The following is a 27246-nucleotide window of genomic DNA, read 5'->3' on the forward strand; positions in this document are numbered from 1 at the left end:
TATATGATGCAACATAAAACAGTATAGAACAGAAATAAAACAAAAAATATTATATATATACTTTATTTTCTTTTAATTGCTTACAAGATACATATGGGAGTGTTTGTATCTGTGTATTTTGGTTTTTTATGTGTCATTGTTTTTCTGACCAATCTGTGACATACATCAAAACAACATGTCCATTTCGTTCCTTTAGGTATATGTATACTGTATTTTCTTTTAATTAAAGAAATAAGTAATTTATTATGGATCGATAGGAAAACAAAAAATAATATTCTATCATTTTTAAATTATGTTTAATTTTTTCTTTGCTTTTTTTTTTTTATCAAGAAACATTCCGTTTAAATGTACTTCATAAACTTTGTAAATGAATTGGATAATTCAGAAAACTTCAATCTTCAATCTTGTTCAATTGAAAAAAGAAGAAAACATAGGCACTTTTCATGTAGACAGTGTAGTTAAATTTTCTTGCATTTATCAAATTGTTTATAATCGAAGTATAAAGTAGAGTATCATCACATGTTAGTGTTATGATCGGTTTTGAATAATGTCAAAAATAAATTGTGTCCATATTTAGTTAGCTTTATATTTTTGAGAGAAAAAATTATCTATTTTTCCCCATTTAGAGAAAAACAACTCCGCCATCACATAATTAGAATAAAGGCCGTATTACATACAACAGAAAGAGAAAGAAAGAGGGAGAGCGAGACAGATGAGAAAAGGAAGACAAATAAAATAAAAATTCGCCACACTTTTCGAGAATAAGAAGCGATTTAATCCCGAATTATCTTTCGGAAACAAACAGACCAAATCACAACAAGAAAATGGACCAAGGAAGGCAAAGTTCACAATTTCCCACCGTGTACCGCGGGGCAGATATTTTCAAATTGTACCCGTGCCATTATCTGTGATGGCGAGACAGACCAAATTTTCCGTATTCAGGCAAATGGTGTTTTCTTCCTTTTCCAACTGACAAGGCATTTCTGAAGGGTGAGCTTCGAAACGACTTTAATAATAAACCAACACAGTACATAGGTAAAGGCCGTCACGGAAGGGAGATAAGAGACGACTCATGGAATCTACAGTAAGTAAATCTCTCAATATTACACAAATAGGTCATCATTTCATTGAATACGGATTCTTTCTAAATAATAGAAATGCATTAGATTATTTTTTTAACTGTTTGTATATTAAGAGGATTTTATCCACCTGTTGGATCGTCCGGTAATTATTTTTCTTGGTTATTGAATTTACCGGTGCGCTTTTAAATCATTCGAGTCTTCGTTGGAGAAGAGCCAAGGTCAACGGTAGGAGCTGGCCGAAGATTTCTAAAGGAAAACCAAATTATTTCTTCAAACGCCGTTCTTTGTAATCAAGTTAATTATTTCCTTTAATATCACGACCATTCCGATTGACATATTAATAAAATAAACTGATCATTTCAAACGTGACGCTATAATCCATGAAACTGTTTTTATTCGGAAAAAATGGTGGAAAACTTTCTTCAAAAGTTAACACACTTCTTTTATCTGTAAAGATTTTTAACAGTTTAAATAAACATAAGGTTGGAACGTGTTACTTTTTCCAACAATGTACAACAAAATATGTTTTAATCTTCTTAGAAAAAAGAATTCAATAAATAGAATTATTTATTTTTCAAAATAATTTGTAATGATCGGTTGTATTTCATTATTTATACAATAACAAATTTAAAATAATAATAATAATATGACAAAATTAATTCAGCATCACAGATCTTCAGGCGATAACCTGCAATTTGCCATTTCAATCCTGCTCTTCGTACTGAAATCTGATTTCTTTTGTATAATCAACAACGACATAAACAGTGTTGGAATTAACTGAATTATTATTTGCAATTAAATTTATTTTATTATTTAAACAAAAAATCCATACTGTTGCAGTATGACGTGCGACAAACATTAGTGCTAATGATTATTTGGAGATTGTGAGATGCGGTCTGGTGGTGTCACGTTCTCCAAATAATTATTAACTAAAGGTCGCTAAACACCACACATTAGTGCTAACTGGTGTATGATCAAAAAAAGAAGAAAAATACTGCCCTGATATTGGCCTTTTAAAGGTCGAAAGCTTGGCAAGTGATTGCAGTTTCTTCTTGTTTAACTGTACACCGGGTAGACATCTTACACTATGCAACATCAGTCGATAACTCTACATAGTCGTTAGTGCAAACGTCTGAATTTTAAAAAAAGTTTTGATTTTACATATTCAAAACAAATTTTAATTAATTTTTTGTTATATTAATAGTCAGAAATGAGAGGAAAGAAGGAAAGTTCAAGTGTTCCATGCCATAAATATTTCACTAATCTGTATGTTTTGGGCTCCTGGCCCATTCTCAGCAGCTCAAATGGGATATTCTCCAATCCAAATCTCTGTAAAAACAAAGAATTGCTAGGTAGAATGTATATAATTAAAAGTTGGAATGTACAATAGACTCTCGTTATTTACGTTTTCATTAATCAGCGGGTGCCTCCCTATTGAGTTTTAGAGGAAAGTGGGATCATGGTAAAGCACATAAAAACAGCAGCATAATTGAATTCTCATTGGGGGGGGGGGACAAAAAAACAGAAAGTGCATTGGTATGCAGATGGAAAAAAATGCTTCAAAGCTTGAAATTCAAGGTGTTTCCTATTATGCGCGTTGCTGCTTGGAACGTATCCCCCCAGATAACAAGAGTCTACTGCATTTCTATTAATATTGTCTGATGTACTGTACTTGGGAGATGACTCATTGGCACTAGTGAGAAAGCCAAGGAGCCTGAAGTTTACAGAATAAGTAAATGTATGGAATACTTAATTTTTTTTCTCATACAACCTTTTCAATAAAATATTTAAAAAACATTGAAAACAAAAAAATTAAATGAAAATCTTGATTTTCCCCCAACTTGTTTTGTGCAAATATCTTACAGTACAATTTCGATAAAATACATTATTATGATAATAGTTCAATCAAATACTCTAAAAGTTTTTTTTTTTCTTTGTTGGTCGTAATATATATTTTTTACCCTGTGAGTTATTTTATTTGTTGCGTTAAATACCTTTTTTTTTATCCACCTGACCGCTTGCATATTTAAATGGTTCATGTGTCCATATTTTTAAATATGTACATTTCATGTTTTCATAATAAAGATTGTTAGTTCAATAATTATAGGTGTATGTTTATTTTTTGGGAATAACAAGAAAATCAAACTTTTCATTTTCTGACCATTTTCTATAATTGTCAAAAACATGAATAGTTGAAATGTTTATGTCTGGAGGAAAGGTATGATGAATAAGAATTTAAATATTGTCAGCTCAATAAAAATATGTTTTCATGCAATGTCACACGCAAAAAAGGTTGTTTAAAACTGTTTCAAGAGAACTAAAAGTTTATTTATTTATTTTTTTATTATAGTTAGTTATTTACATATATTTTATTTGTTAAAATTCGTTTTTTAAAAATATATTTTTAAGGAAGGAAAAAAAACTAAAAGCCATTCAGAGTGGGCAAACATATGTGTTTTATAATTTAAAAAACAATGTTTTTTCCACAAAAAAATTGTGCAATGATTTTGTTTCTGTTGTTATAAAAAAAATTTCTGGCTATAACAGTTCTTAACAAATACACATTTAAAAAATATCTTAATTTAAGCAGCCAGTGCCAAAATAAAATATATTTTGCGTTCATAAAAATACATTTGTATTTTAATACTTTTTAAACATAAATTTTGGAATCAATTAAACATCTTGTCCCTTTATTTTAAATTTAAATTGTGAATATTATCTTTCAGGACTGAAAAGTTTCGACCATCGGGTAGTTAAGTATTTACTGTCAATTTCCGCTTACCATGCTCAACATCGTCTAGTGAGAAATTCAGGGTATTGAAATAACATTTATCTTACATATTAAATTGTTTTATTGCAAAGTAACAATTAATTTATCAAGTTGTACAGGTATACACACTACTCTGGTTATGTACAATGCGATGTATCCTACAACACATGCTGTACACTTAACTTCCCAGGCAACCCTCAATGAAGGTCGACACTTCTCTAGTTCTTCTGGTTTAGACTTGATACACATCATGGACGGAGAGTATGCACAGAGAAAAGAATACTTTTTCCCACCTCACGGTGCCATCAACTTTTCTCACAATGGATCAACCAAACATGTAATGCCTCCTTCACACAACGGAAAAACATATTATAATACTTCTAAAAGAGAAAACTGGAGCTCAAGAAATCAGAACAAACCCAAAAGGTATTTTTCTTTGTTCCTATTTCGTTTCTCTTTTCTTCTTTACATGGTTCTTGGCTTCGTATGTCTTTTCTGAGTTAAGTCTATAGCTCGTTTCTTTGTTTGATAATACTTCACTCTGATAAAAGATCCACAACTTGACAAATATTTTAAACTTCTTACATTATTTTTCTCTTTCTACAAAGGCAATGCCAAACAAAAAACAAAACAAAAAAACAATTGTTACTAGACATTCTTTTGTCAGGTTCTCTTTAAGTAATTAATACTTTGTTAAAGGAGACTATTGTGTTAAAAACTTTTGCACTTTTAATGTTAAACATATTTTTTTTGGCCTATTTGAATTTATGAATTTCAAGAAAATTAATATTGTGTTAATCTAAACCATTAGTTAGTAGTTCACAAAAAAGGTACATACCCAAATTTACTGTCAGCTGATTTCAAATGTTTTTTTATTTACTTATTCAAATTTTAAAACTGTAAACTTGATGTGATAACGCAATCGCTACAACTAGTGGAGGGATTCAATTTTCCTACAATGAAAATAGTTAAGAACTAACCATGTGGAGTGGTCCTGTGGATCAGGGCCTTAATAAGCAACTCAATTTCTGTAAAGTTTAGAAATTCTGACTTATGTAACTAAGATGAAGAACAAAATTCTCAAAAGACTTTGAGGCCATGGTTGAAGATGTACGTAGTTTAAAAAAAATTTAAAAAAATTAAAAAAAAAAAGCTGGCTTTCATTTAACAGCAGCCAATACAAAACATGGCCCTCTACAAGTGTAATATCTTAGAATTGTCTTGATTATAATTTTACAGTTTGAAACTTCCACATTTTTCAGATTTCCTAATTTCCATTAATGATTTATAAGTTAATATTATTCTTATTTGAATGTTGAGGTAACATCTTTTCTATACTGATTACCAGCATTGAATCGTATAGAAAATATACATATATATAAAAAAAAATAAAGTGAATCATTTGTAATTTTAAAACGTACATATTTTATACAGTAATTTATTGCATTTATTTGATTATCATGCACTTAATTTGTTTGAACAAAGACTTTTATATTGTAACAGTTTCGTTCATCATAATATAATCCTGCATTATTTTCAGGTTAAACCATGTTATATCTGCACCATGTATCCCTACTGCTTTAACAGAAGAATCTGGTGAAAATGGTACGTCAAGATCAAACCAAAATCCCTGTTTACAAAATACATTTGCTGATGGCCTTAAAGATGATTCAAGTGACAAGTCAAGCAATAGTGACTGTAAAATTGTCACGTAAGTTAGCATTGTAAATAAATTTTAATAATTTATTAATTATAAAATGTAACCTAGGAGATTAAATGAAATTCAAAATCAGAAGCATACAGTGCATGGAAATAATAGAAATCAGCAACGAAATGAGAGGAGGAATGAAGTGTCTAGTTATCCAAAAAGGCGTATGAACAATTATCCTCGAAGTCCCCCGATGGGGGGGTACAGAACTCGCCGAATGAACAATATAATGATTAATGTCCCATCTCCCTTTCCACCCAAGTACTACATTTATGCAAAATTTCAAGTTGTATACAGTTGCTACCACTTTAGTAATTAGTAATTTTATAAATTTCAGTTCAATGTTTGCACCATTTTATACTGCCCCTGATCGTTTTCTACACAGAGCTCATTTAATGGAAGTTAAACACACACCAGAGGGACTTAACTGTGGATCAATTTGGGACCAAGTAATAAAACTTATGTTTTTTACCTTTCCTTCTAACATGTAAAAAAACTTGAACTTTTTTTTTAAGTGGCTTTTCTTGTTGAATTTTCAGTTAATAATATCTGACTAAGAATACAAAGATATGAGAAAAAGTTTTATTTACAAGTTGTTTAAACAGTTACTGATTATTATTTAGAATAATTGTTGGATAATTATTTAGAACAGAAGTGTGTGGTTTAAAGTAACAACCTTAAGAAAAAACTGCTTGGGTCTAAAAAGTAATATTGCTAATTGGATATGATATATAATTAAATATTGGAAATGAATTACCCATTAAAGAAAATCTCACATTTAAGTGATATTGTATTCCAACAATAACTTAAAATTTTATAAAGATTATATATATAAAACAAGCTAAAGCTTCTTCTGTCACAATATTTGTTATCCATTGAATAAAATTCTTAGAATAATTTTTGTTTATCTTCTAAAACTAGATACGTAGTAAAATGATTTTGAACAATTACAGCTCTCTCAGGCTATTTGGAAAAAATTTATTACAAGTCAACAAACTGAAGAAACTTACAGAAGAAAAATGGGCTTATGGAAATGTCTGTATGTTTATATAAAGGTGAAGATCAAATGTTCGATTGCTATTGCTATTAGAGCAAATAGTGATTTGAAAAAAAAATTTTTTTGTTTTTTGTAGACTTACTTCCCGAAATATGGATTGTATTTAGTTGGCTCAACTATGAGCGGCTTTGGTAGTGAATGCAGTGATGTGGATATGTGCTTACTTATAAGACATGTTGAGGTTGATCAGCGAAGTGAGGCCATTTCTTATCTCAGTGACATTTACAAACTGTTGGAACACTGCGGTAAAATTATTTTTCTAAGATTATATAACAAAAAATTGTAATACAAAGATAAATTTTAGATTTTGTTGAAAAGTTAAAACTTATTCAGGCCAAAGTCCCTCTTTTAAAGTTTCGGGATTGTAAACAAGGTTTACAAGTGGATCTGAATTGCAACAATTCAGTTGGCATTCGAAATACACATCTCTTATATTGTTATGGAAGAAGTAAGTTAGAGCATTCAACAATAACGACATAATGTTAATACTCTATATAAAAGTACTGTTTTCATAGTGGATTGGCGTGTCAAACCTTTAATTGTCATAGTCAAGCTTTGGGCACAATGGCATAATATCAACGATGCTAAAAACATGACAATATCAAGTTACTCCCTTGCTCTAATGGTCATTCATTTTTTACAATGTGAGTAATTATCATGTTTTCCTAAGAGAAACCATTTTAATGAGATGTTTACCATTCAGGCGGAGTGAGTCCTAAAGTTCTTCCTTGCTTGCATTCAATTTATAAAGAAAAATTCAATTCAACTTGTGACATCAGTACAATCGATATCCATGAAGAACTAGAGCCATATTTTTCCAACAACAAACAACCACTAGGAGAATTATTGTTACAATTTTTTCAATATTACGCTTCTTTTGAGTGAGTATTTTTTAACTCTTATGGGTGGAGGGATGACAGGTGTTTTGAGTTTACATAGTTTTATTATCTGTCCCAATATAATTAACCTGAAATTAGATTTAAGCTTGGTGAACCCAACAATTATTCTTTTCCTTTCTTCACCTGTCTAGTGACCTCCATGAAGATTGAAACTCCACAGAAATTAGATTTATTTCCTTATAAAGTATCTAGGGTAAAAGACAAAGACACAATAGGGTGTATAAAAAAAACAAAAAATAGGTTTTATCTAAATAAAATTACATAATATTCAAAATACATCCCAATATGAACCATTGTAGTTGGCTATGTTTCATCCAGTTGCATGATATCTTGCTTTTATGCTAGTACCTCTCTTTTAAATAATTGTCGAAAACCTCTTCCACAATTATTTTGACTTTTGCCAAATTTGAAATTTTGTTCATTTCCAATCATTTTGACCTGACAGACCGAAACATCATGGCTGGACAGAGCACAATGATTGGAAATGACCAAATAATCACAGGTTTATCATCCTGCAGACCTCAAGAAGAAATCCATAATTCTTCAAAATAATTAGTTTTTTTCCCTTCTGGGTAATTAATTGAACCAAATAAAATGGTGGAGCCAGCCAAGTATTTGTCCCATAAAGATTTAATTTTTTGTTGGTTCCTATAGGAAATATTTGACTGAAATTTAAAAAAAGTAATTTTTGTAATGGAGAGCTTAACTACCTGTTGGATGTCATGAACAACGGGACAGAATTACTTTTTTTTCAATTATTCTCAAATAAAAGTCCATGTACTATGTTAGGATTTGAACAAAGATCCAAGCACAGCAAATATGAGAGTTGGACACCCTAATAGCTTGGCCGGCCACTGGTCACACTAGTTAAACTTACATGTAATTAATATATAAAGCATTGAAAAAATATCTGAGCTATGTCCCTATGTGCTATATGGTTTCTCAACACACTTGTTCTGAAAAATTGTAAGATTTCCTGTTGAGGTTTGTGGGGCGCAAGGAACCTGTAATTTTGTTTTCTGATTGTCCTAGAATTTTTATCCTTGATTATTATTTCCTAGAATAGTTATCTTTGATTGTCATGGCAGACAGCAAAGATAGGTAGTCCAGGTTGATCAGAAAAACTAAACTACAAGAGTTTTATGCTTATTATTTTCAACCGATTACATACGTTTGTATTTATGTGGTTAGCATTGTACATTATTATATAACCCTAAGTAAAATCTCTTTTCTAAAACTTCTAACTTTTTTACAAATTTTGAACACACTAGTATTTTCTTACCTTTCAATCATATTTAATATCATTAACAACACAAGATTCAATATCGTTCTCTGTACTCTCCTAGAAAATAAAGATAAGATGGCCATGTTTTAATGTTTGTTTTGAATTTTTCAGCTTTATGCAGTATGCAATATCAGTAAGGTGTGCGTCTATTGTTCCCATTGAGGAATGCAGAAACGTCCGCAGTGTGAAGAATGATCCTCATCATTGGAAGTATTTATGCATTGAAGGTATTATATATTTCCAAATGTATATTGTAGATTTTTTCTTTTTAAAGGACCCAGAATGGCAATAATTTTGGCTTTATAATTGAAGCTAACTTCACTGACTACAAATAAACTTCAAGTTTCTCTTGTTCACACCATATTCAATATGCCATTCACTTATCTTACTGCTTGTCCTAGTGAAAGTGATGACTAGAATGCCTGGCACCTATTACGTTTCATGATTGTTTATTTGTCTTCTTACCAAGCTTGTTACTATTGATTCTAAGGAGGATTGATGCTTAATACGATTCAGGGTCTAAATATTTTTCTGATGTTCTTATTTAGCAATTGTTTTCATTTTCATTGGTTGCTCCCAAGACCAGATGGGTTTGCGTTGTGCAGTCATCCACTAGTTTTACTTTACTATTATTATTTTTTTGTATTTAAAGCTTAGGGCACTATCTTACTCTGTTTAATATGATTTTATCATACTCTTTTACAGTTATCAAAAGCAGGCAATTAATGGCATAATAATTCTGCTTGAAAGAATTTTCCAAGATTTTTTTTTCAAATCTTGAATAATTACAGTATGTCTTAGTTCATTGTGGTATTCGATAATCCTCCAGACTTGCTCCAGTAAAATTTAAAAATAAGGTAAGATGACAGAGTGTGAGAAACTGCATACAAGGAAAAGGCTATGGTACCTGGGAAAGTTATTTGACCTCCATACCATACCCTTGTAAAGAATTTGTATTTATTAAAGGAACGGAAATCTTTCAGGAAATCCATTAGCAGAGCTTGGACACAATAGACAAAAGGGGACAGTCCCTACAACAGTAGGTATTTGACCTATCTAAATCTTTTAGATCCATTGAGTGGGGTAGTTTTATATTCTTTCTCACAATTTATAGGTGGTTTAGTAGCTAATTGTAGGGGTGTTGGATAGTACAAATTGACGAGTATATTTTTTAGCTTTCTTCAGAGTTCTTTTTCAAACATTTTTGTCAGATGCCAGATGTCAGATAGATATATCTCATTTGAATTAATTACATTTTTTTAATGTCATTCTATTTTATTATATTTCAGAGCCATTTGATCTTACAAATACTGCCAAATCTGTATACAACCCGGAAAAGTTCGAACAAATACGCCATCTGATTACTACCACTGCACATACTTTGATGCATACAAGGAATTTGGAATCTATATTTAAATTGAGCAGCCAGACTGGATGACCTAGAAATAACTTGTTGGTTGTATGGAGAAAAAAGGAAAAAGTACAAAAAAATGATAATAAAAAAAAGACAAAAAAAATTTAAACCATCTATGAAGTAGAAAAGCTACAAAATATATAATGAAAAACATTAAAAAAGTTACAAGAAAAGTGATCGATCTGAATGTTGCCAATTGCGGTCGCTTTTGGTTCATATCACCCTCACTTGTCCATGTAAATTTTGAAATTATGAAGACCGATAATTTAATTTTTATACGGTAATGAAAGCAAATAGAAAACCTAAAAATCCAACAACAAAAAAAATATATATATATTAAAAAAAGCAATAAAAAAAAGTAATAATGTAAGTGAAGAAAAGCCGTTTTCTTGACTAATGGAGAACAGTATAAGGAAAATGATGTGTGATCCCTGCCTTAAAATATATTTAGTAAGCGACAAATTGTAAACTGCAGATATTAAATAAATACATTAAAAAGCAGGCTGTTGTTCTTAGGTGTTTATTAATTTAATTCATTAAATTTATTGTGATACTTTCTTACATGTTAGTATCACATGGAATAAAGTGTAATTAATTAAAAATTAGCGTAATATTGTTTGTGATATGCCATATTATTTTGGTGATAATGATAATTGTACATTTTAGTTAATAATTTACTTTATATAAATACTACATGGGCAACCCTTCAAATGTTTTTTCAGTCAAAAAATAAATAAAAATAATTTAAAAAAAGAAATAAAAATATGAAAATTTATTTAAAAAAAAATAAATAAAAAGCAAATTAAAAAAAATAATAATAAAAAACTTTAAAAAAGGCCATTCGAATTAGTCAATTGTATAAGTTGTTTATTTGTGTGTCAATCAGTTTAAATATTGACTCCTAAGTTATTTAAAAACGGATTGTAGTTCATTATCTTTACTGTGTTGTGCTTAGAAGCTAATAAAAAAAAATTCTCCAGTAGAAGAGTCAAAAACTGTAAAATATATTTAATTAGTTATCATGTTTAAACTTAGCAGCAAATGGAATTGTGGTTAACGAGTCTTCTGATATCGCAAATAAATTATTACATGGCCAGTTCTTCTTTTAAATTTTGGCCCATTTCTCGAATCTCAGTTTAGAGGTTCGATCTCCTTTTACCTCAATCTGACTGAAATTTATGGTGGCTTTTCTACAGGGTTAATATGCACGCTGTAAATTTAACTAAAATATTCGTTTGCATGTCTATGAGATTGTATTTGTTAGATTACATGTTCTTAATTTTAGCACCACACCTCGTTTTGTTGACGAATCCTCACAGGGTTAACATAGTCGAAAAAGTTAAATGTTTGGTAACAAAGTTGCAAAAGAAATGAATACAAAAGCAATATTAGACACGAGATCTGTGGAGTGCTGAACCTGTAATTTTGTTGTCTCAGATCATTTTGATATGCCTATCTAAAATCCAATGTTATATTATGGTTGTATTGTGCAAAGAGCCTAAATGCAGGTTCATATACATTCAGATTTCAAGAAAATTAATTAAAGAAAAATAAATCTTTCAGCCTTGCATATAGAAGGGTTTGATTTCAGGATTCAATAGCTTAGGTAATGGCATGCTGTTTGATGTTTAATTGCATTTAAGTTTTCAATTCCATTCCAAAATAATTAAGGATTTATTGGATAAATTACTAAAAAACCAAACCAAAATTAAATTACTATACAAACTTATTGACATGTAAAAAGAATTTCCATACAAAAGAAAAATGTATAAATCACAATCTCATTACAAAAAAAAAAGTTTTTTCTTAACAGTCAAAATAATTTTTCAGTTCAATATATACAGTACTATAATTAGTGACTATAACATTATCCTACAAGAAATGTAAGATGACAATTTATATTGGGCCTAGTCTTCTCCTTCATGACTGTACGGATCTTCTTGTGTGAAGTGGTCACCTTCGATTGGCTCGCGCTGTAAAGAACAATATGATTTATTTATTCTGTTTTAAACACTAGTTTTAATCAAAATATTACCAGGACGTTTTTCCTAGAGGTAATACAATTAAGTGTATACTTTTTACAATTTATATTACCTCCGTCAGTCAATAAAGCAGCAAAAAGATAAAAAATAATAATTATGCATAATAACTATACAATCATTTCTTCTGTACAATTTGATTCCAAGAAAATAAACAGCTATGTTTTGTAGCTTCAACACTTGAATATTTAAAAAATCAAAACCCAAATTTTTGTAGATAATATTTTACAAAACAAAATGTGGGTGTTAGGTGACTAAAAGTTAAATGGATGTAAAAATAAAAGACAATAATAAATTTTCCCAATAAATTTTCCACGGCTTTATTGGTTTTTTTTCCACAAATTATAAACTAGGCTTTATCTAAAATAAAAAATGTACACTAAAATTATTCACACAATAAATTTCAATTTTTATTTATGGTATTATTTCAATTTTTCTCGGCATTTTCTTCCAGTCCCACAGTAACATTAGATGAATATCGCTTGGTACAAGATCAAAACCTTGGTTAAACCAAAATTTCCACCCATTCGGTATCTAAACAATTTGTCATATTTATAATCAGAAACGTTTGAAATTTAAAAAGAAATACATTAGAAGAACTTTTCACATGTATTCTTCAGAATTAATAGCCTGGAAATATTCAAGTAGAGAATTTACTTTATTCTTAAAATGATTAAAATAAAGAAAAGCTTTTATCTCGGCCTATTCTCACTGGGTTTATCAACCAGACACGTTTCACCATCTTCAGACAATCTGGCAAAATGTGCTTGAAATATAAAGCCACTGAGAAAAGCAAAAGAACGAAGACTTCACCACAAGTCTATATGAGAAATAGTCTCTAAGAGAAATGTATATATAAAAAAGTTATTTTTAGCTTTTAGCTGTTAAAACTTAAATTCAACGAATTAGCTACATTTAATAACTGAACAATTTTACATCATACTAGGAAAAAATAAAAAATAAAAATACCTCTACAATTCCAGCATGTAAGGCATAACTAAACATTGCAATCGCCGCAAAGAGAACAGCCAAAAGTTGATTTCTAGTTTTATGTGGAAATTCAGAATCTTTATGCTGCTGAGATTTGGCTTCCTCTTTCCTTTTATTTTCATAATCTGGACAGAGAGAAAAATTTAAAACCACAACATACTTTTTTTTTTTCAATTAAATTACCATAGTAATCTTTAGAGTAATATCTTTGATTTATCCTTGAGACAAAATGGTGAAGATTGGGGCAGGCTTTTAAATGATTCTGAAGCGAAACATTCTGAAGAGGTGCTTTGAGCAGCGGTGCAAGGAATGCAAACATTGTTGCATCAATTGAAGTCGGATGTGCTCCAAACATGAAATCATTATCTCCTAGCCTAACTGATAAAGTCGTTAGACATTTTTGAGCATCACTGTAGACCTGTATTAAAAAAAATAAAATAATAAAATAAAATTATTGTAATACTCTGTATCAAAAATATTTTAAATTAAAGGGGGAGAGGGGATTGCTGATAGCCCAAGGAGTCCAACCTCGGAGGCTGGAGAGATAACATTAGGTTCGACCCCAGAAAACACCCAGGGTTAGTGATTCTCATTGCCTACTGGTAATTTAATGTAAATTACAAAAGTTGGAATTGCCCATAGACATTGAGGAATGATAGACTCAACTCTGTACATGTATGTATGTACGTGTATGTGTATGTCCAGGTTTGAGCTGCTAATCAGTAATTAGTTTAAATTAAAGTTTTAAAGATAAAATTACCTTCGCTTCAATATCTTTATCTAATTCGATGTTTTCATACAATGTTGTGATCATTTCTTGAGCGTTAGTTGCCATTTGTCCTGGATAGTAGAAACTAAATGGAAATGGTATCGCCTTACTATACCATGGTCTAATGACTCCATTACTATTTTTTGCATCTATCCAACTAAAAATTAAAATGGAATAAATAAAATTATGTAGCAATTGGGTTAAAAAAATCACAGTAAAATAGTTTTTGAAATTGTCTGGCAATTGAAATATATGTTAAATTATCATCCACTTTTGTACTCACAAAAAACAAAAATACATTCAATTGTTATTGCCAAGCTTTTGACCTATTTTAAGGTCATAAGGAAAAACAATCTTATATATGTCTACAAATTGAAATAATAGTTTTTATAAACGGTTTAAATATCTTTGAAAACTGGCTCAGTCCCAACATTGCCAAGTACTATTAAGTAAGGGCAGTAACAACTGAATTGTACATACAAGATCCAGATTATTCATGAATTGAAAAAATGAAGATAAGAAAATTATGCCATTTATTTGTCAAACATGTGAAGTATAAGGGTTACCAAATATAAACATGACTGATTTTCTTAAAAATATCAGAGACCCGCCTGAAAGGGGCAACATATAAAAACTCTTGGGACATTCTAGTAGACATAGGAGCATGCTTACACTGCTTCTTTGTCGTTGAAACCCTTGAAACCCCTTCAAGTGCTTCTTTGAGGGATCTAAAAAGATGACAGACTGGACTAACTGGTGTATGTTTCTCATCCTTTACATCCAATTTTTGCCTCATGATGTTAGCTGTGTAAGACGTTTTAGATCCCTCAAAGAAGCACTTGAAGGCCAGGGTTTCAATGACAAAGAAGCAGTGTAAGCATGCTCCTATATCTACTAGAACATCCCAAGAGTTTTTATGATGATGCTATAAACAAATACTAATCTGATGGGCAGGAGAATATGTAATTAAATAAAGTAGAATTTTTTTTAAATGAATATTTGTTACACCCTTGTATTTGTTTTGTCTGGCATTTTTATTGCAGCTATAAATTGATGCCAAAATTATACTTGCCAAACATATTGTAAAGCGGGGTATAGTTTTTCTTTCATTAAACTCGTAAATGCTTCTATTTCACCCTGCTGTTTGTTGGATAAGCCATGGTCGGGATTCGAATCCTGAAAATATGATTGTTTATACAAAAAAACTTTTAAAAGATTTCTCATAGTCAAGAGGTAAACCACTCACACGAGATGTTATGTACTGCACTAGATCCTCGTATTTGGTGATGTTCTTCGTGTTTAAACGTAGGACAGGCAGCTTACCATCCGGCGCCCAGAACGGATTGCTAGTCGCATTCACTTCCAGTTCCAAACCCGAAAATTTAATATAGGTCTGAACATCAAAAAACATGGAATTTTGTCATTAATAGAAATCTATGAAGGGTTGAACATACATCATACCATGAATCTAAGACAGTCCAAGTCGATTGATGGCAAACCCCAATCCCCTTTCCATACGTCTAACTTCAGTTTGGTTCTTGTATTTACACTCATTTCTCACACTAATTTTAAAAATACTTAAAGGAGACAATAAAGCCGTGGAAAATGTAAATTGCTACTTAACTTAAAACAAGTCTGACAAGAAGTAAATTTGAAACCTTCCTCTACTGATAAGAGGAAGGTTGTGCATCTGTTGGTATTTATTTTGTATTTCATATTCTTAAAAAATGTATATGTCTGATTATAATATAAAAGTGAATCAGATTTTCTCGAGTTTATGGTTACAAATAATCCACTTTTGTTAATGGATGAAAATCCAGATTGCCATAAAAATCATTGCGTACTTAATAAAAAAAAAGAATCTTCTGGCTATATGAATTTTTTTTTTTTGAAAATGGGTAAAGTTTAAAAAAACTTGTGATCTTATGAAATATTTCTAGGAGAATTTTATAATAACAAGAACAAAACATTCTTTAGTGTTTTATTAATTGTTAGTCACTAGCTTTTTTCTTTCACCTATTTTATTTTATAGATTCCAAAAGAAATCAATACGTATAAATAATTCATTTACATATGTGGGACAATTCTGTAGAAATAAAAAAAGACCTCCCTGAAAATGTAATGAGTATTTGAACAAACCGCTTACCGTCATATTTGCAATACTATTTATTATTCAATATAAAAAGATCAGTATGGCTATGAGTAAAAAAAAAAAATGGAAAGATATTCTGGCAGAAATTTATTATCACCATGCTGTAAATAAAAATTAAACAATAAATTTATGGCTTTCTAAAAGATGACTAGGAGAATCAAACTACAAATTATTATTTTTTTTAGTTCAATTGATTCCGTAAACCTAAAAGGTTACCAAGCATGAGCATGGCATCGTAACCTTTCTGTTAACTACCTACACTCTACAGCAATTCATGCCAAACATAACCATTCGTGTCAAGTCTTAATCCACGTGATTCTTCAATATTAAAAAAATGGGTAAGAGCAAAAAAGTGAAGCCGTCCCAGAAGATGGCAAAACCCACTCTGGAAGAGCAAATCGCCGATGCCATTCAGCAGAAGCAAAGGCAGAAAACTAGGATCCGAGCAGACGAGGAAGAATCCGTAAGAAATATAGTTAAAATTAAAAATTGAACGAATTTAAAAAAGTTTGTTGTTAAATTTCTACAGTTTGTCGATGCCAGGACTAGTGAAAAAATCCTCAAAGAGGCTAGGAAGCAACAACAGGAGCTTGAAGAAGAAACTATAGAAGGTTCACAATTTTCTGCAGCCAAATTGCACACTCTTGATGGAGAGGATGGTTCAGATGAAGAAGAAGTTTTAGATGAAACTCAGGACTTTTATGAAAATGTTGTAAGTAACATGTTAGCATATAGGTATACAAATTTACAACGGTATAGAATTCCAGCATTGTTTCACCCTTTCTTTTGTCATTTCTGATAAAGGCCTTCCTATCCTTGGTGCTTTGTACTGACGACCTATAATAAGTTAAAATCAGCTTTTATCACCTTCCCTCAGTTCTGCTTGAGTTGAAGGCAGAAAAAATGCATGTTTTTATATATTTTTGTTGTTCATTTCAACAAAACACATATACTGAGGAAGTGATTGAGGTTGTGGTCAAGGTTGGACATACTTCTTAATCAAAAGTCAGTTCTGCCAAGCTTTCGTCTTTATTTGAAGTCATCCTCAATTAAGCCAACAAAGTAATTACAGAACTTACCTTGAGGATGACTTAAAATAAAGTTGAAAACTGGGGGCCGTGGTAGCCAAGTGGTTAAGGCATCAGATTCTCGGCTAGTAGATCCCGCAGTCATAGGTTCTGGACTTTTTTCTGACACTTAAGGGGACTGGTGGCCGCAATTGAATGAAATTGACTTGGCACTCATTAATGGAAGGTGTGGGGCAGGATCAGATCTCAGCGACCCTGAATTGGTCCCAGCCTCCTTCAAAAATGGGTTTCTTTGATGGAAGAACACTGGCACACCAGGGCCTACGATTCACATGCTTGTTGTGAGCTCCTAAAAAATGGACCCATAAGCCGTGCGGCTGCAGTGCTCAGGGGGAACTCCTCCAATTCACAAAACAGTTTTTGTATTAAGAAACATCCCCAACCACGATCACTACATCAGTATAATTACAACTGTTGGTCAATTCTATCAATAATTTATAAAAGTATGTATTTTTGCATAAAAATACAATAAATAAAATTTTAAAAAAAATCTTGATTCTTAAGCGGAAGACTTCTGGGCAGAGGTGTGTGAGTTGAACCAAAAGCAGAAATTTACCAATTTTTTACCCTAATTTTATTTGGTGGTTAGCCAGTTATTTATTTTCCTTCTTGTACTACAACTTTATTTTTTTTAAAAATTCATGCGTTTATTGTTATTGTTTATTTCAGTCATCAAGTCGTCAAAAAAATTTAATTAGTTCTTCGTTTCTTCATTATTGTTGCCTTCTTTTTCTTTTTATAGATGAAAAATTTCTTTTTGGTAAGAATAATTTTGATTTTTTAGAATAAATATAACATTTAAATAAAAATCTGGTTTTGTGACATTTTGGAAATTCTGTGCCATTTTTAAAGCATATTTTATTTGTATTATAAAAACATCATCTTTTTCCAACGCTTCAAAAAGTTAAGCTAAGCATTTTCAAATGTTGTAAAAGATTACAAAGTTTTTATAATCCATTTGAGAAATATCCAACAAAAGAGATGCGAAAAATATATTTTATTTCTTATTTATTTTATTATTTATTTTCCTTCTTGTACGACTTTATTTTTTAAAAAATTCATGCATTTATGCATGTGTTTATTGTTATTGTTTATTTCAGTCAAGTTGTCAAAAATATTTAGTTAGTTCTTCTTTTCTTCATTATTATTGCCTTCTTTTTCTTTTTATATATGAAAAATTTCTTTTTGGTAAGCATAATTTTGATTTTTTAAAAATAAATATAACATTTAAATAAAAATCTGGTTTTGTGACATTTTAGCGATTCTGTGCCATTTTTAAAGCATATTTTATTTGGATTATAAAAACATCATTTTTTTCCAACACTTCAAAAATTTAACCTAAGCATTTTCAAATGTAAGAGGTTACGAAGTTTTTACATCCACCTGAGAAATATCCAACAAAAGAGATGCAAGAACTATATTTTATTTCTTAACATTGAAAAAAACATTTGAAAATATAAAACAACACGGCTACCTATTCAAATAAAAAATAATTTTTTTTAATGCAATTTAAGAAACAAAATATTTTTTAAAAATTTTAAAATAAGGCCTACCAAAAAGGAATTTTTAATTGGATTATTTCTTTTCCTTTCAGTAAACTTGTGACTTTTTAAAATTTAAGCTTGTTATCAATATCTTTTGTGTAAGGTTATAAATGAGGAAGATGAGAAAGCTCTTGAACTATTCATGAACAAAAACCCAGCTCCGCGGTTAACTTTGGCTGACATAATAAAAGAAAAAATCACAGAGAAACAAACAGAATTGCAGTCACAATTTTCCGATAATGCCAGTAAGTTTTGATCACTGCAATTAAAATATTTTTAAAAAAATCTTAAAAAGAAGCTTATTTATTGATGTTACAGGTGTAAATCTTCAGGATGTTGATCCTCGTGTTAAAGCTATGTACGAAGGGGTGCGTGACGTTCTGAAAAAATACCGAGCTGGAAAAGTGCCCAAAGCTTTTAAAATCATACCTAAACTTCGTAACTGGGAACAACTATTATTTATCACTGGTAATATATTTAAATGAAAAAAAAATGAAATATATACTTTTATAACTATTTTGTTAATTTAATGATGAAGCGGACCGGCTGGCCAAATCTGCGGCCTCCGCTGGCATTCCCTGCTCTATTATCTCCCCTAGAGATCTTAGAGCCCACATAAACAGTTACTGCAGGCTCCGTTGGCAAAACAAATACTCCGCCAGCACAAAAGGAAAATTTTATAAATTCATCCAACCTATCATTCCTATCTTCCCTTGGTTCCGATCTTACAATAGTCCTCGCCATTCTCTCACCTCTATAATTCGGCTTCGCCTAAACCACAATTGTCTTCCCTCCCACCTCTATAAAATAAATATCCTAGACTCTCCTTACTGTTCCTGCGACCCCTCGTGCATAGCTGATTCCAACCATATTTTACTAGCCTGTCCCAATACCTCCATCAACCGAGAGTCTCTCTACAACACTCTAATTTCTAATAATATCCCTCTTCCTACCTCAATATCCGTTATACTCTCTTTTACCCGCAATCCCAAAATAATTTCCTCTCTCTCTACACTTCTATCTCAAAATAATATAGTAATATAATATAACAAAAGTATACATTTTAATCTTGAAGTTTAGAGACGGCCAATATGCTAGACCATAAGGACAAAAAAAAAAAAAAACTATTTTGTTTCAGAACCTGAATCATGGTCTGCAGCCAGTGTCTATATGGCTACGAGGATATTTGCATCCAACCTGAAAGAAAAAATGGCTCAACGGTTTTACAACCTTGTCCTTTTACCTAGGATAAGAGATGACATAACTGAATACAAAAGACTAAATTTTCATCTGTATCAGGCATTAAGGAAGGCGTTATTTAAACCCGGAGCATTTATGAAAGGTTTTATTATTCCTCTTTGCGAGGTAAAGTATTTCAACTTTAATGGTTTCTTGCCAGATAATAGTATTGTTTATTAACTAAAAACAACCAATCTTTTAGTCTGGAACATGTACATTGAGAGAAGCAATTATAATTAGCTCTGTTATTGCCAAAAATTCTGTCCCAATGCTCCATTCTGCAGCAACTATTTTGAAGATTGCCGAAATGGATTACACTGGTGCCAATTCGATTTTCCTCAGGGTTTTACTTGACAAAAAATACGCTCTACCATATAGGGTAGTAGATGCAGTTGTTTTTCATTTCTTAAGGTAAATAACAAAATTATAAAAATTGTTTGTGTCATTAATGTACGTTCTTATTTTTAGGTTCCGCAATGAGAAAAGGGAATTGCCAGTGTTGTGGCACCAAGCATTTTTAACGTTTGTTCAGCGGTATAAGAGTGACATAAGCTCCGAACAAAAAGAGGCCTTACTTCAGCTTCTTAAATATCAATTTCATCCAGTAATAACACAGGATATTAGAAGAGAATTGCAATTCTCTAAGTGTAGAGATGTGGAAATTAGTGAGCCTATGGCTGAGTGATGTACAAAGTTACCTGTCTTATGTACAAAATTTTTAATTTTACTGTAAATATATTATACAATGTACTGCACAATTTTTTAAAATACAATGATATATTTAGTTTATATTTAATTGGTTTTTATTGAACTACCTATCTGAAAAGAATGTTTCCTTAACATTTAAAAACATACCAATGTAATACTTTTAGAATATGATAAAAAAAAATCATTCCTTTTTTCGTGTGGAAAGAGTATATTTTTTTAATAACATCTATAATTTGTTCCTTAAACAATGCTTAATTTTTTTTATGACCACATTTTATAATACAATTTTTTTTATTGAATTATATTAAAACATTTAAAAATTTATTAAACATTGTGAGAAATTATCTAATAATATTAAAAAGATTGGTTCGGCCGTTAATCATGTAAGACTTTCAGTGTTTCACCATGTTAAACCACTAAATGTGATGCATATGATCAAAAGAGGGAGAATAGGCTGGCCAAAATGTTTGAAAATGACAAAACTAAAACAAGATGAGACAAATTATCGAGTTTTTGTAGAAGAAATGAATTAAACAGCATTGTACGTCTATAACAATCATTAGTTTCAAATAATATCTCTTTATTTTTCAGTGAGAAAACCAAAAATTGCATGATTGCAAAATTGAAGGGCATAGGTAGAAGTAAAAATTTTTGTATAAATTCAAACACAAAATAATTTAAAGTACATATCTGTTATATGATCTTGTTTAAGTGCTGTCTATTATCTGCTATGTATTAATTAGTACTATCCATGGCGTATAAGACGTTGAAATAAGTGTAAGCTGAATTCATAATCTAAAACAAATGGAATGTTAGTGTTAATAGTTAATAAATTATTATTAATTTTTATCAACTATGCTAATTTATTTTAATTATCTTATCATTTTGTTAAAATAAATTATTTCATTTTGTTTTGTATTATAGTCTGATGTGTATAAGATGAAAATGTAGATTTTATTAAGATTTATCTACCAATTTGTTCGTAACTGATCATTTTAATCTGCCTTTCCTCATTGGGTTCTTGTCCGACACGTTTTGGCATAAACCATCTTCCAACCCAACACTGAAGATTACGATATGTTTAAATGCATCTGACAGACCAAAGTCAAATAAAAATGATAAATAATGTCTTGATTCATCACCCAACGGACCACAAAAATTCCACAATTATTGGCAATGTGTTGTGATTAGTGACCATTAGTCAATGATTATTTAGAAATCGTGAGATGCGGTCTGGTTTGATGTAGGTTTCAGAAAAACATTGTCTTTATCGTGCCAACGTTTCGATCTTTATTGAGATCAACTTCAGGGCCTGGGATTTACAAACATTGTTTAAATTTAACAAATACATGTAGGATGTGGAAAAAAGTGAATTTATACAATGCAAAAAATATTTTTTATATTCAATCAAAGTATTTCTACTCACTCAAAGTGTTTGTTTTCTGTGTAATTGTGCCATTCTTGCGTGTCGTGTTGAGAGAGTCAGTGAGATATTGCTGTTTTATGTTTATATACGTTGGATTTTGAAGGGGTGGGGAAGGAAGTCAGTATAGAAAGACATGTAAATCCCAGGCCCTGAAGATGATCTCAATAAAGATCGAAACGTTGGCACGATAAAGAAAATGTTTTCTGAAACCTACATCGTACCAGATCGCATCTCACGATTTCTGAATAATCATCATTGGCAATATTGGGTTCTGAGGATTTAAAATACCGATTGATGACAAATGATGGTATAGCATAGTGTACAGAGTAAAGTTTGTATTGAATGTTTCTCATACTCAATTAAATTGTCTGCTGTTAAATTGTCAATCAGGCAATTACTACTCGTTGTAGATGAAGATATGATATTTGAGTATTATACTACACTCTTTGAGAGCTATTGTATCCTCTGTTCTCTAACTAGCACACGGTGAGCCTTAATTCATCAATTTGTAAGTAGTTTGGGTAAGTCCAGTTTCAGTTTAATTTCTTCTATGGTTCAGTTGTTCATCCCAAGGCACTTCCTCGTTCCAGAATTTAGTGTTTTACCAATCTTCTTCAAATGCCAATCCAGTCCACATTGTACTGTTAAAATTCAGAAGTTTTTTATTCAGCTTCTTTTGGTGCATTCTGTTGCTGCTTCTTTCCTTCCAAAACACGCTAGAAAGTTATTGGGTTGTGTCCATCCAATGGGTGAATTCCATTGTTTCCTCATTTTCATTCAGTCCTCTAGTCTAAGGCACATTGACAGTGTGAACCCTGATGCCATAAAAGGACTAAAGGCCAATCAATGGTGTAGCAGCTCTTTCTATGCAAAGGCTCTGCTTTCTCGTCTCCCTCTATTCCTACATGTCCTAGGACTCAACAGAAAGAAACTAATTTAGTTTTGCAATTGAACACCATGTTTGAGTTCTGATGGCAGTCTGTTTTCGGACATTATAGCTTATAGTTCGACATTATAGTTCTTTTTTCTTTACCCTTTGTTCAGGTTGAATTGAGTACATTTCTCAATTGCATGGACTTCAGCCTGGAGTGGGTGTACTTTCCCATGGGTTCTGAATATTTGGTTCCAGGACCGAACACTCCTGCTCCGTACCTTCTTGCATTCTATATTCATCATATTACTCTTTATAAATGTATTTTCATTGTAAGATGTTATGCATGTATTACGGTTCATGATTGAGGAGTACTAATTAGATATAATTAATCAAAATAGATATCTTACTTTTGTAAATAAATTCCAATTTATTTCTGTGATTCCACTTGCTTTAATGCTTAACGGTTTTTTTGAACATTCTTGTATAATAAGCATCGATGTTTTGATTCTGTGAGGGCAGTGTATCCACTTTGTTTTGTAAAAAGATGAAAACACTTCATCACTCTAAAAATGTTCATACGGTTACGTTTGTTATACGGTCAATAGTTAACATACATGTTACCAAATGTGAGATGCGTTCTCCTCCTTCACAAATTTTGGCACAAGCAATCGCTTCCATTAATAAAAGCATAATTGATAGCAATTGTGGTGCGATTCTTGTGTCACCCTAAAATGTAATGCATCTATTAAACAAACTTTTTAAAAGACATCAAAATAAAATGTATTAATTAACTAATCCAATATTTTCAAATCATACATACTTTTCAATCTAGTTATAAAATAAAATATTTAAAGATGAATAATTAATTTTACCTTTATCAATGTTAAAAGAGCACATGCTAAAACCAGAGAGAATGTTAGTATTGCCAAAAACATGGGCCATCGTATTATACCATCTAAAATTTTCACAGCTCTGAAATACATTAAAATATGTACATATTTTCAAATGCATTTATACTTTCCTAAATAATTTCCTAATTAATAATGCCTAAATAATGGTTTTACTTACTCTCTAATGACATTGAAATGTTCAAAATTTTGTTTCAGGCACAATTCATACTCGGCTAAGAACAATGGGTTTTTGTAAAGTTTCCTGGAACTATTCGGTGTTTTAAAAGAAGGATATTTTGATTTGCAAATGTGCAATGTCCTGCCTTCAATATTTTCAATATAATGAATAAGAATACGAAGCTGATTGACAACAGAAAATGTGAATTTTATAATAAGTATAATTGATGAACAAACAATAACTACGATTAATCCATCTTCAATTATTTCAAACAATATAAAGCCGATTGTTTGAAAATATGTTTCAATTTTGTATGGTATGTATATCGGTACAGGAAGATTCATGTAAACGCCATTTACATATGAAACATTTAATGTTATGCCTTGGTACATGTCAATTAACGGTTGGCCTATACCAACTGTACCAACAAAAAAAAAATAAATTGTGATAAAAATTATAAGTTGCCTATCAAACTGTTGAACTTCTTTTTTCCACATGTTAACTTTTTTGTATACATAGTTGTTTCCATAATTGTAATAACCTCTTTCATTTATTGTAAGAAATGCAATAAATTGATCTCTATTTAAATTCACTGAAATTAAAATGGCCAGACAAAGTGTGAAACCAATAAAGATATGTAATAAGAGAGCTGTCAGGCTAAATTGGTAATCTTTAAGTAAGTATATCGTATAGCCCATTGTAATTATTATGGCCAACAACATTATTAAAAAAAAAATAAACTGGAGCACTGCTAACCAAAACCATCGTCCTCGAGAGTAAAATACAAGGCCCGATATCTGAAGTAGGTAGTAATACTCTCTCATAGAAAATTGCTCTACTTTCTCATCAAAACCTTCATTGCTGAACAAGTCGAAAATACCCATACTGCAAAAAGAGTACTGTGGTACTCAGACAAAAATGAAATAAAACTGGGAAAAATCCAAAACCACATTAGTGTTTATTTAATACTCCTTTTTATACATTTAATGGCTATGAATTTTACATAAGAAGGGGTACTTTTTTTGTTTTCTATTATTCCCGATAACATCAATTCTGTACAAACAATAATTTTTGACCTTAAATAGCTTTAAACATTAATGTACAATACTTGAAGAGAGATTTTAATATTTACAAAATTAAAAATATATGATAATACATCAATTAAAATCAGATTAACACTGTCAAAAAATAGTTCGTACAAAAGATTTCATATAAACAGTAAAGTGAATTGTAACATATAAACAAGACATTCTCCTGGCATGTAAGTATATCGTTGTAAATAACTACAACTGTTTTGATGATTTTTGAAAGGTACTTACTTTTTAAAGTAAGCTAAATTTTCTGAACATTGATACAGTAAGTAAGTTAGGATTTGCTTTATCTGACACTGAAGTCAGAAAAAAGGTGGTGTTAAATAAAACCTAAATAAAATATATTTTTACGATATAGGTCTTCCTCACCAAACAAATATTGTCTGTATGTCGTTGGAACCAATTTAATGTTTCTCTTTGGTTCAAGAATGTTCAATGGTGCATGAATAGTACAACTTTAACTTTATGATAAGTTTTCTCCATGTTGTATGTGGGGTGATGAACCTGTAATTTGATTGTTACTGTATTGGTCGGCCTATCCTTCAGTTCCAAACAGAATTTAGACAATTTTTGCTGTTGATAATGTGACATCTAAATGTTGTGTGTTGAAACTAAATTGCAAAGGTAAATAAATACCCAGATATTAATATAAGTTTACAACTTCTATTTTCATTTTGTTTATTTATATAAATTTAGTTTTATAAACATAGTAAACTAATAATAATAGTAATAATATTAATGCATACAAAAAATATACTAAATAATTTTGGCAATGATATATTTTTTAAATATTATTTACAATTGAATGATGAAACAAACCACATTAGAAAGAAAGAAAGAAAAAAAGAAAAAACACAGAAAGGAAACGGGAATAAGAATAGGAAGATGGAAGGAAAGATGATTCAATCTTTTTAAAACTATAGTTCCTACTCACAGTAAGTTGTTTTCAATGATCCGGATTTCAAGCTTTAGCTCATCATCAGGTTGAAGGAATTTACATGTCTCGCTTGTGATATGATTAGAACAAAAATTAATAGAGGATAGAGCCGTCGATATATAATGAAGGGATAGGCAATCTGTATTAATGGCTTTTTGGAAATTAATAAGGACTGGGATTTATTATGTTTTAAAAGAATGTTATTACTTGACCGTTGGTTTTGAGAGAATGAAGATCATGGTTGAGCAGAGAGATAGCTTCAAAGGTGTGCTTGTAGGACATTGTAAAGCTGACTGTCATCAGCATAAAGATGAATTTGGAAAATAGTAAAGGTCCAAGAATAGAGCCAAGGTACACCAACTGAAATTAAGAGAGGAGTTACAATGTGAAGCTTTAATTCTCTGAGTTCTTTCAGACAGATAGGAGGAAATAATATTAGCAGCAGTTGAAGAAAATTTTTTAAAAATCCAAAAAATATCTTCTGATTAATTAAGTTTATTTTTATCATGTTACCATATTTAATTTGTTCGAACACTAACCAGACAGAATTGAATAAAGTCTCTTTTCACTAGTTAATGCTTTCTTTACATTTTAATGAAGCTCAATTGAAGAATTTTTTTTAAATAGCCTTATGAACTTTGCATATTAGCCAAGAAGACGTGTATATATAATATATGTATGAGTACTTTTGAAAGGCAAGGGTTACATGAAAAAAGGGCCAGGGTGAAATGAGATATGAGACAGAGATGGTTCACCAAATTTGGATAGGATGATTTTCATTGAAAGATAAAGCATGCTTACAATATGAAACGTTTTAATAAAAAGAACTAGTTTTCTGTGGAGTAAAAAGACTAAGACTAAGAAAAGAACGGAGTCTTGGGTAGACCTTTATAATAGTCACACAGTCATTCCATGTAAGTTTGGAAGTAAACACAATATTAAGATTTTTAACTTTAGTACAACAATTAACAGGGGAGTCGTTGATATAAGGGGGGATAGGCAATCTGATTAATTTTATTAACTGGAAATTAATAAAAACTGGGATGTTAGGAATTAAAATAATGTCATTATTACTATTGATTGAGAGAATGATCATGTTTTAAGAC

At 30.6% G+C, this 27246-nt stretch overlaps 4 protein-coding genes and 2 long non-coding RNA genes across 13 annotated transcripts; 2 read left to right on the forward strand and 4 right to left on the reverse strand.

The window, feature by feature from the left end:
- Positions 1-558: 558 nt before the first annotated feature.
- Positions 559-10716, forward strand: LOC106666474 (poly(A) RNA polymerase gld-2 homolog A-like). 7 transcript variants are annotated; one of them, XM_014393699.2, is made up of 13 exons: positions 559-1084; positions 3809-3896; positions 3972-4278; positions 5393-5563; positions 5621-5821; positions 5898-6009; positions 6514-6615; positions 6694-6862; positions 6922-7065; positions 7133-7261; positions 7321-7498; positions 8913-9028; positions 10091-10716. In XM_014393699.2, the coding sequence occupies exons 3-13, from the start codon at positions 3992-3994 to the stop codon at positions 10237-10239; spliced, it is 1758 nt and encodes a 585-aa protein (XP_014249185.1). In that variant the 5' UTR covers positions 559-1084; positions 3809-3896; positions 3972-3991; the 3' UTR covers positions 10240-10716. The 7 variants fall into 7 exon arrangements, with proteins under 7 accessions (XP_014249185.1, XP_014249182.1, XP_014249181.1 ...); XM_014393696.2 differs by having other exon boundaries at positions 560-1084; positions 3964-4278; positions 5880-6009; XM_014393695.2 differs by having other exon boundaries at positions 562-1084; positions 5880-6009.
- On the reverse strand, positions 880-1283 carry LOC112128009. The gene is made up of 2 exons (XR_002910820.1): positions 1210-1283; positions 880-1144 (listed from the first exon to the last, which is right to left on the reverse strand). It is a non-coding gene; the product is annotated as an uncharacterized LOC112128009 (long non-coding RNA).
- LOC106666478 lies at positions 4174-4626 on the reverse strand. The gene is made up of 2 exons (XR_001340436.2): positions 4542-4626; positions 4174-4452 (listed from the first exon to the last, which is right to left on the reverse strand). It is a non-coding gene; the product is annotated as an uncharacterized LOC106666478 (long non-coding RNA).
- Positions 10717-11870: 1154 nt separating the features above from the next.
- Positions 11871-15839, reverse strand: LOC106666476 (metaxin-1). Of its 2 annotated transcripts, none has more exons than XM_014393704.2 (7): positions 15475-15839; positions 15260-15406; positions 15086-15189; positions 14005-14170; positions 13428-13662; positions 13224-13369; positions 11871-12188 (listed from the first exon to the last, which is right to left on the reverse strand). In XM_014393704.2, the coding sequence occupies exons 1-7, from the start codon at positions 15565-15567 to the stop codon at positions 12123-12125; spliced, it is 957 nt and encodes a 318-aa protein (XP_014249190.1). In that variant the 5' UTR covers positions 15568-15839; the 3' UTR covers positions 11871-12122. The 2 variants fall into 2 exon arrangements, with proteins under 2 accessions (XP_014249190.1, XP_014249189.1); XM_014393703.2 differs by lacking the exon at positions 11871-12188 and adding an exon at positions 12640-12788.
- Positions 15840-16299: 460 nt separating this feature from the next.
- On the forward strand, positions 16300-20827 carry LOC106666475 (bystin). The gene is made up of 7 exons (XM_014393702.2): positions 16300-16628; positions 16695-16877; positions 18901-19042; positions 19116-19265; positions 19936-20162; positions 20239-20447; positions 20505-20827. The coding sequence occupies exons 1-7, from the start codon at positions 16500-16502 to the stop codon at positions 20719-20721; spliced, it is 1257 nt and encodes a 418-aa protein (XP_014249188.1). The 5' UTR covers positions 16300-16499; the 3' UTR covers positions 20722-20827.
- Positions 20828-21368: 541 nt separating this feature from the next.
- Positions 21369-24609, reverse strand: LOC106666477 (odorant receptor Or2-like). Its single transcript, XM_014393705.2, has 6 exons — positions 24472-24609; positions 24113-24294; positions 23917-24016; positions 23666-23770; positions 23452-23607; positions 21369-21539 (listed from the first exon to the last, which is right to left on the reverse strand). Exons 1-6 carry the CDS (start codon positions 24607-24609, stop codon positions 21480-21482), a joined length of 741 nt encoding a protein of 246 aa, XP_014249191.2. The 3' UTR covers positions 21369-21479.
- Between the last annotated feature and the right edge of the window lie 2637 nt (positions 24610-27246).

The sequence above is a fragment of the Cimex lectularius genome, unplaced genomic scaffold (assembly GCF_000648675.2).
Source record: "Cimex lectularius strain Harlan isolate CLEC.00 unplaced genomic scaffold, Clec_2.1 scaffold415, whole genome shotgun sequence".
In the NCBI taxonomy this organism is placed as follows: domain Eukaryota; kingdom Metazoa; phylum Arthropoda; class Insecta; order Hemiptera; family Cimicidae; genus Cimex; species Cimex lectularius.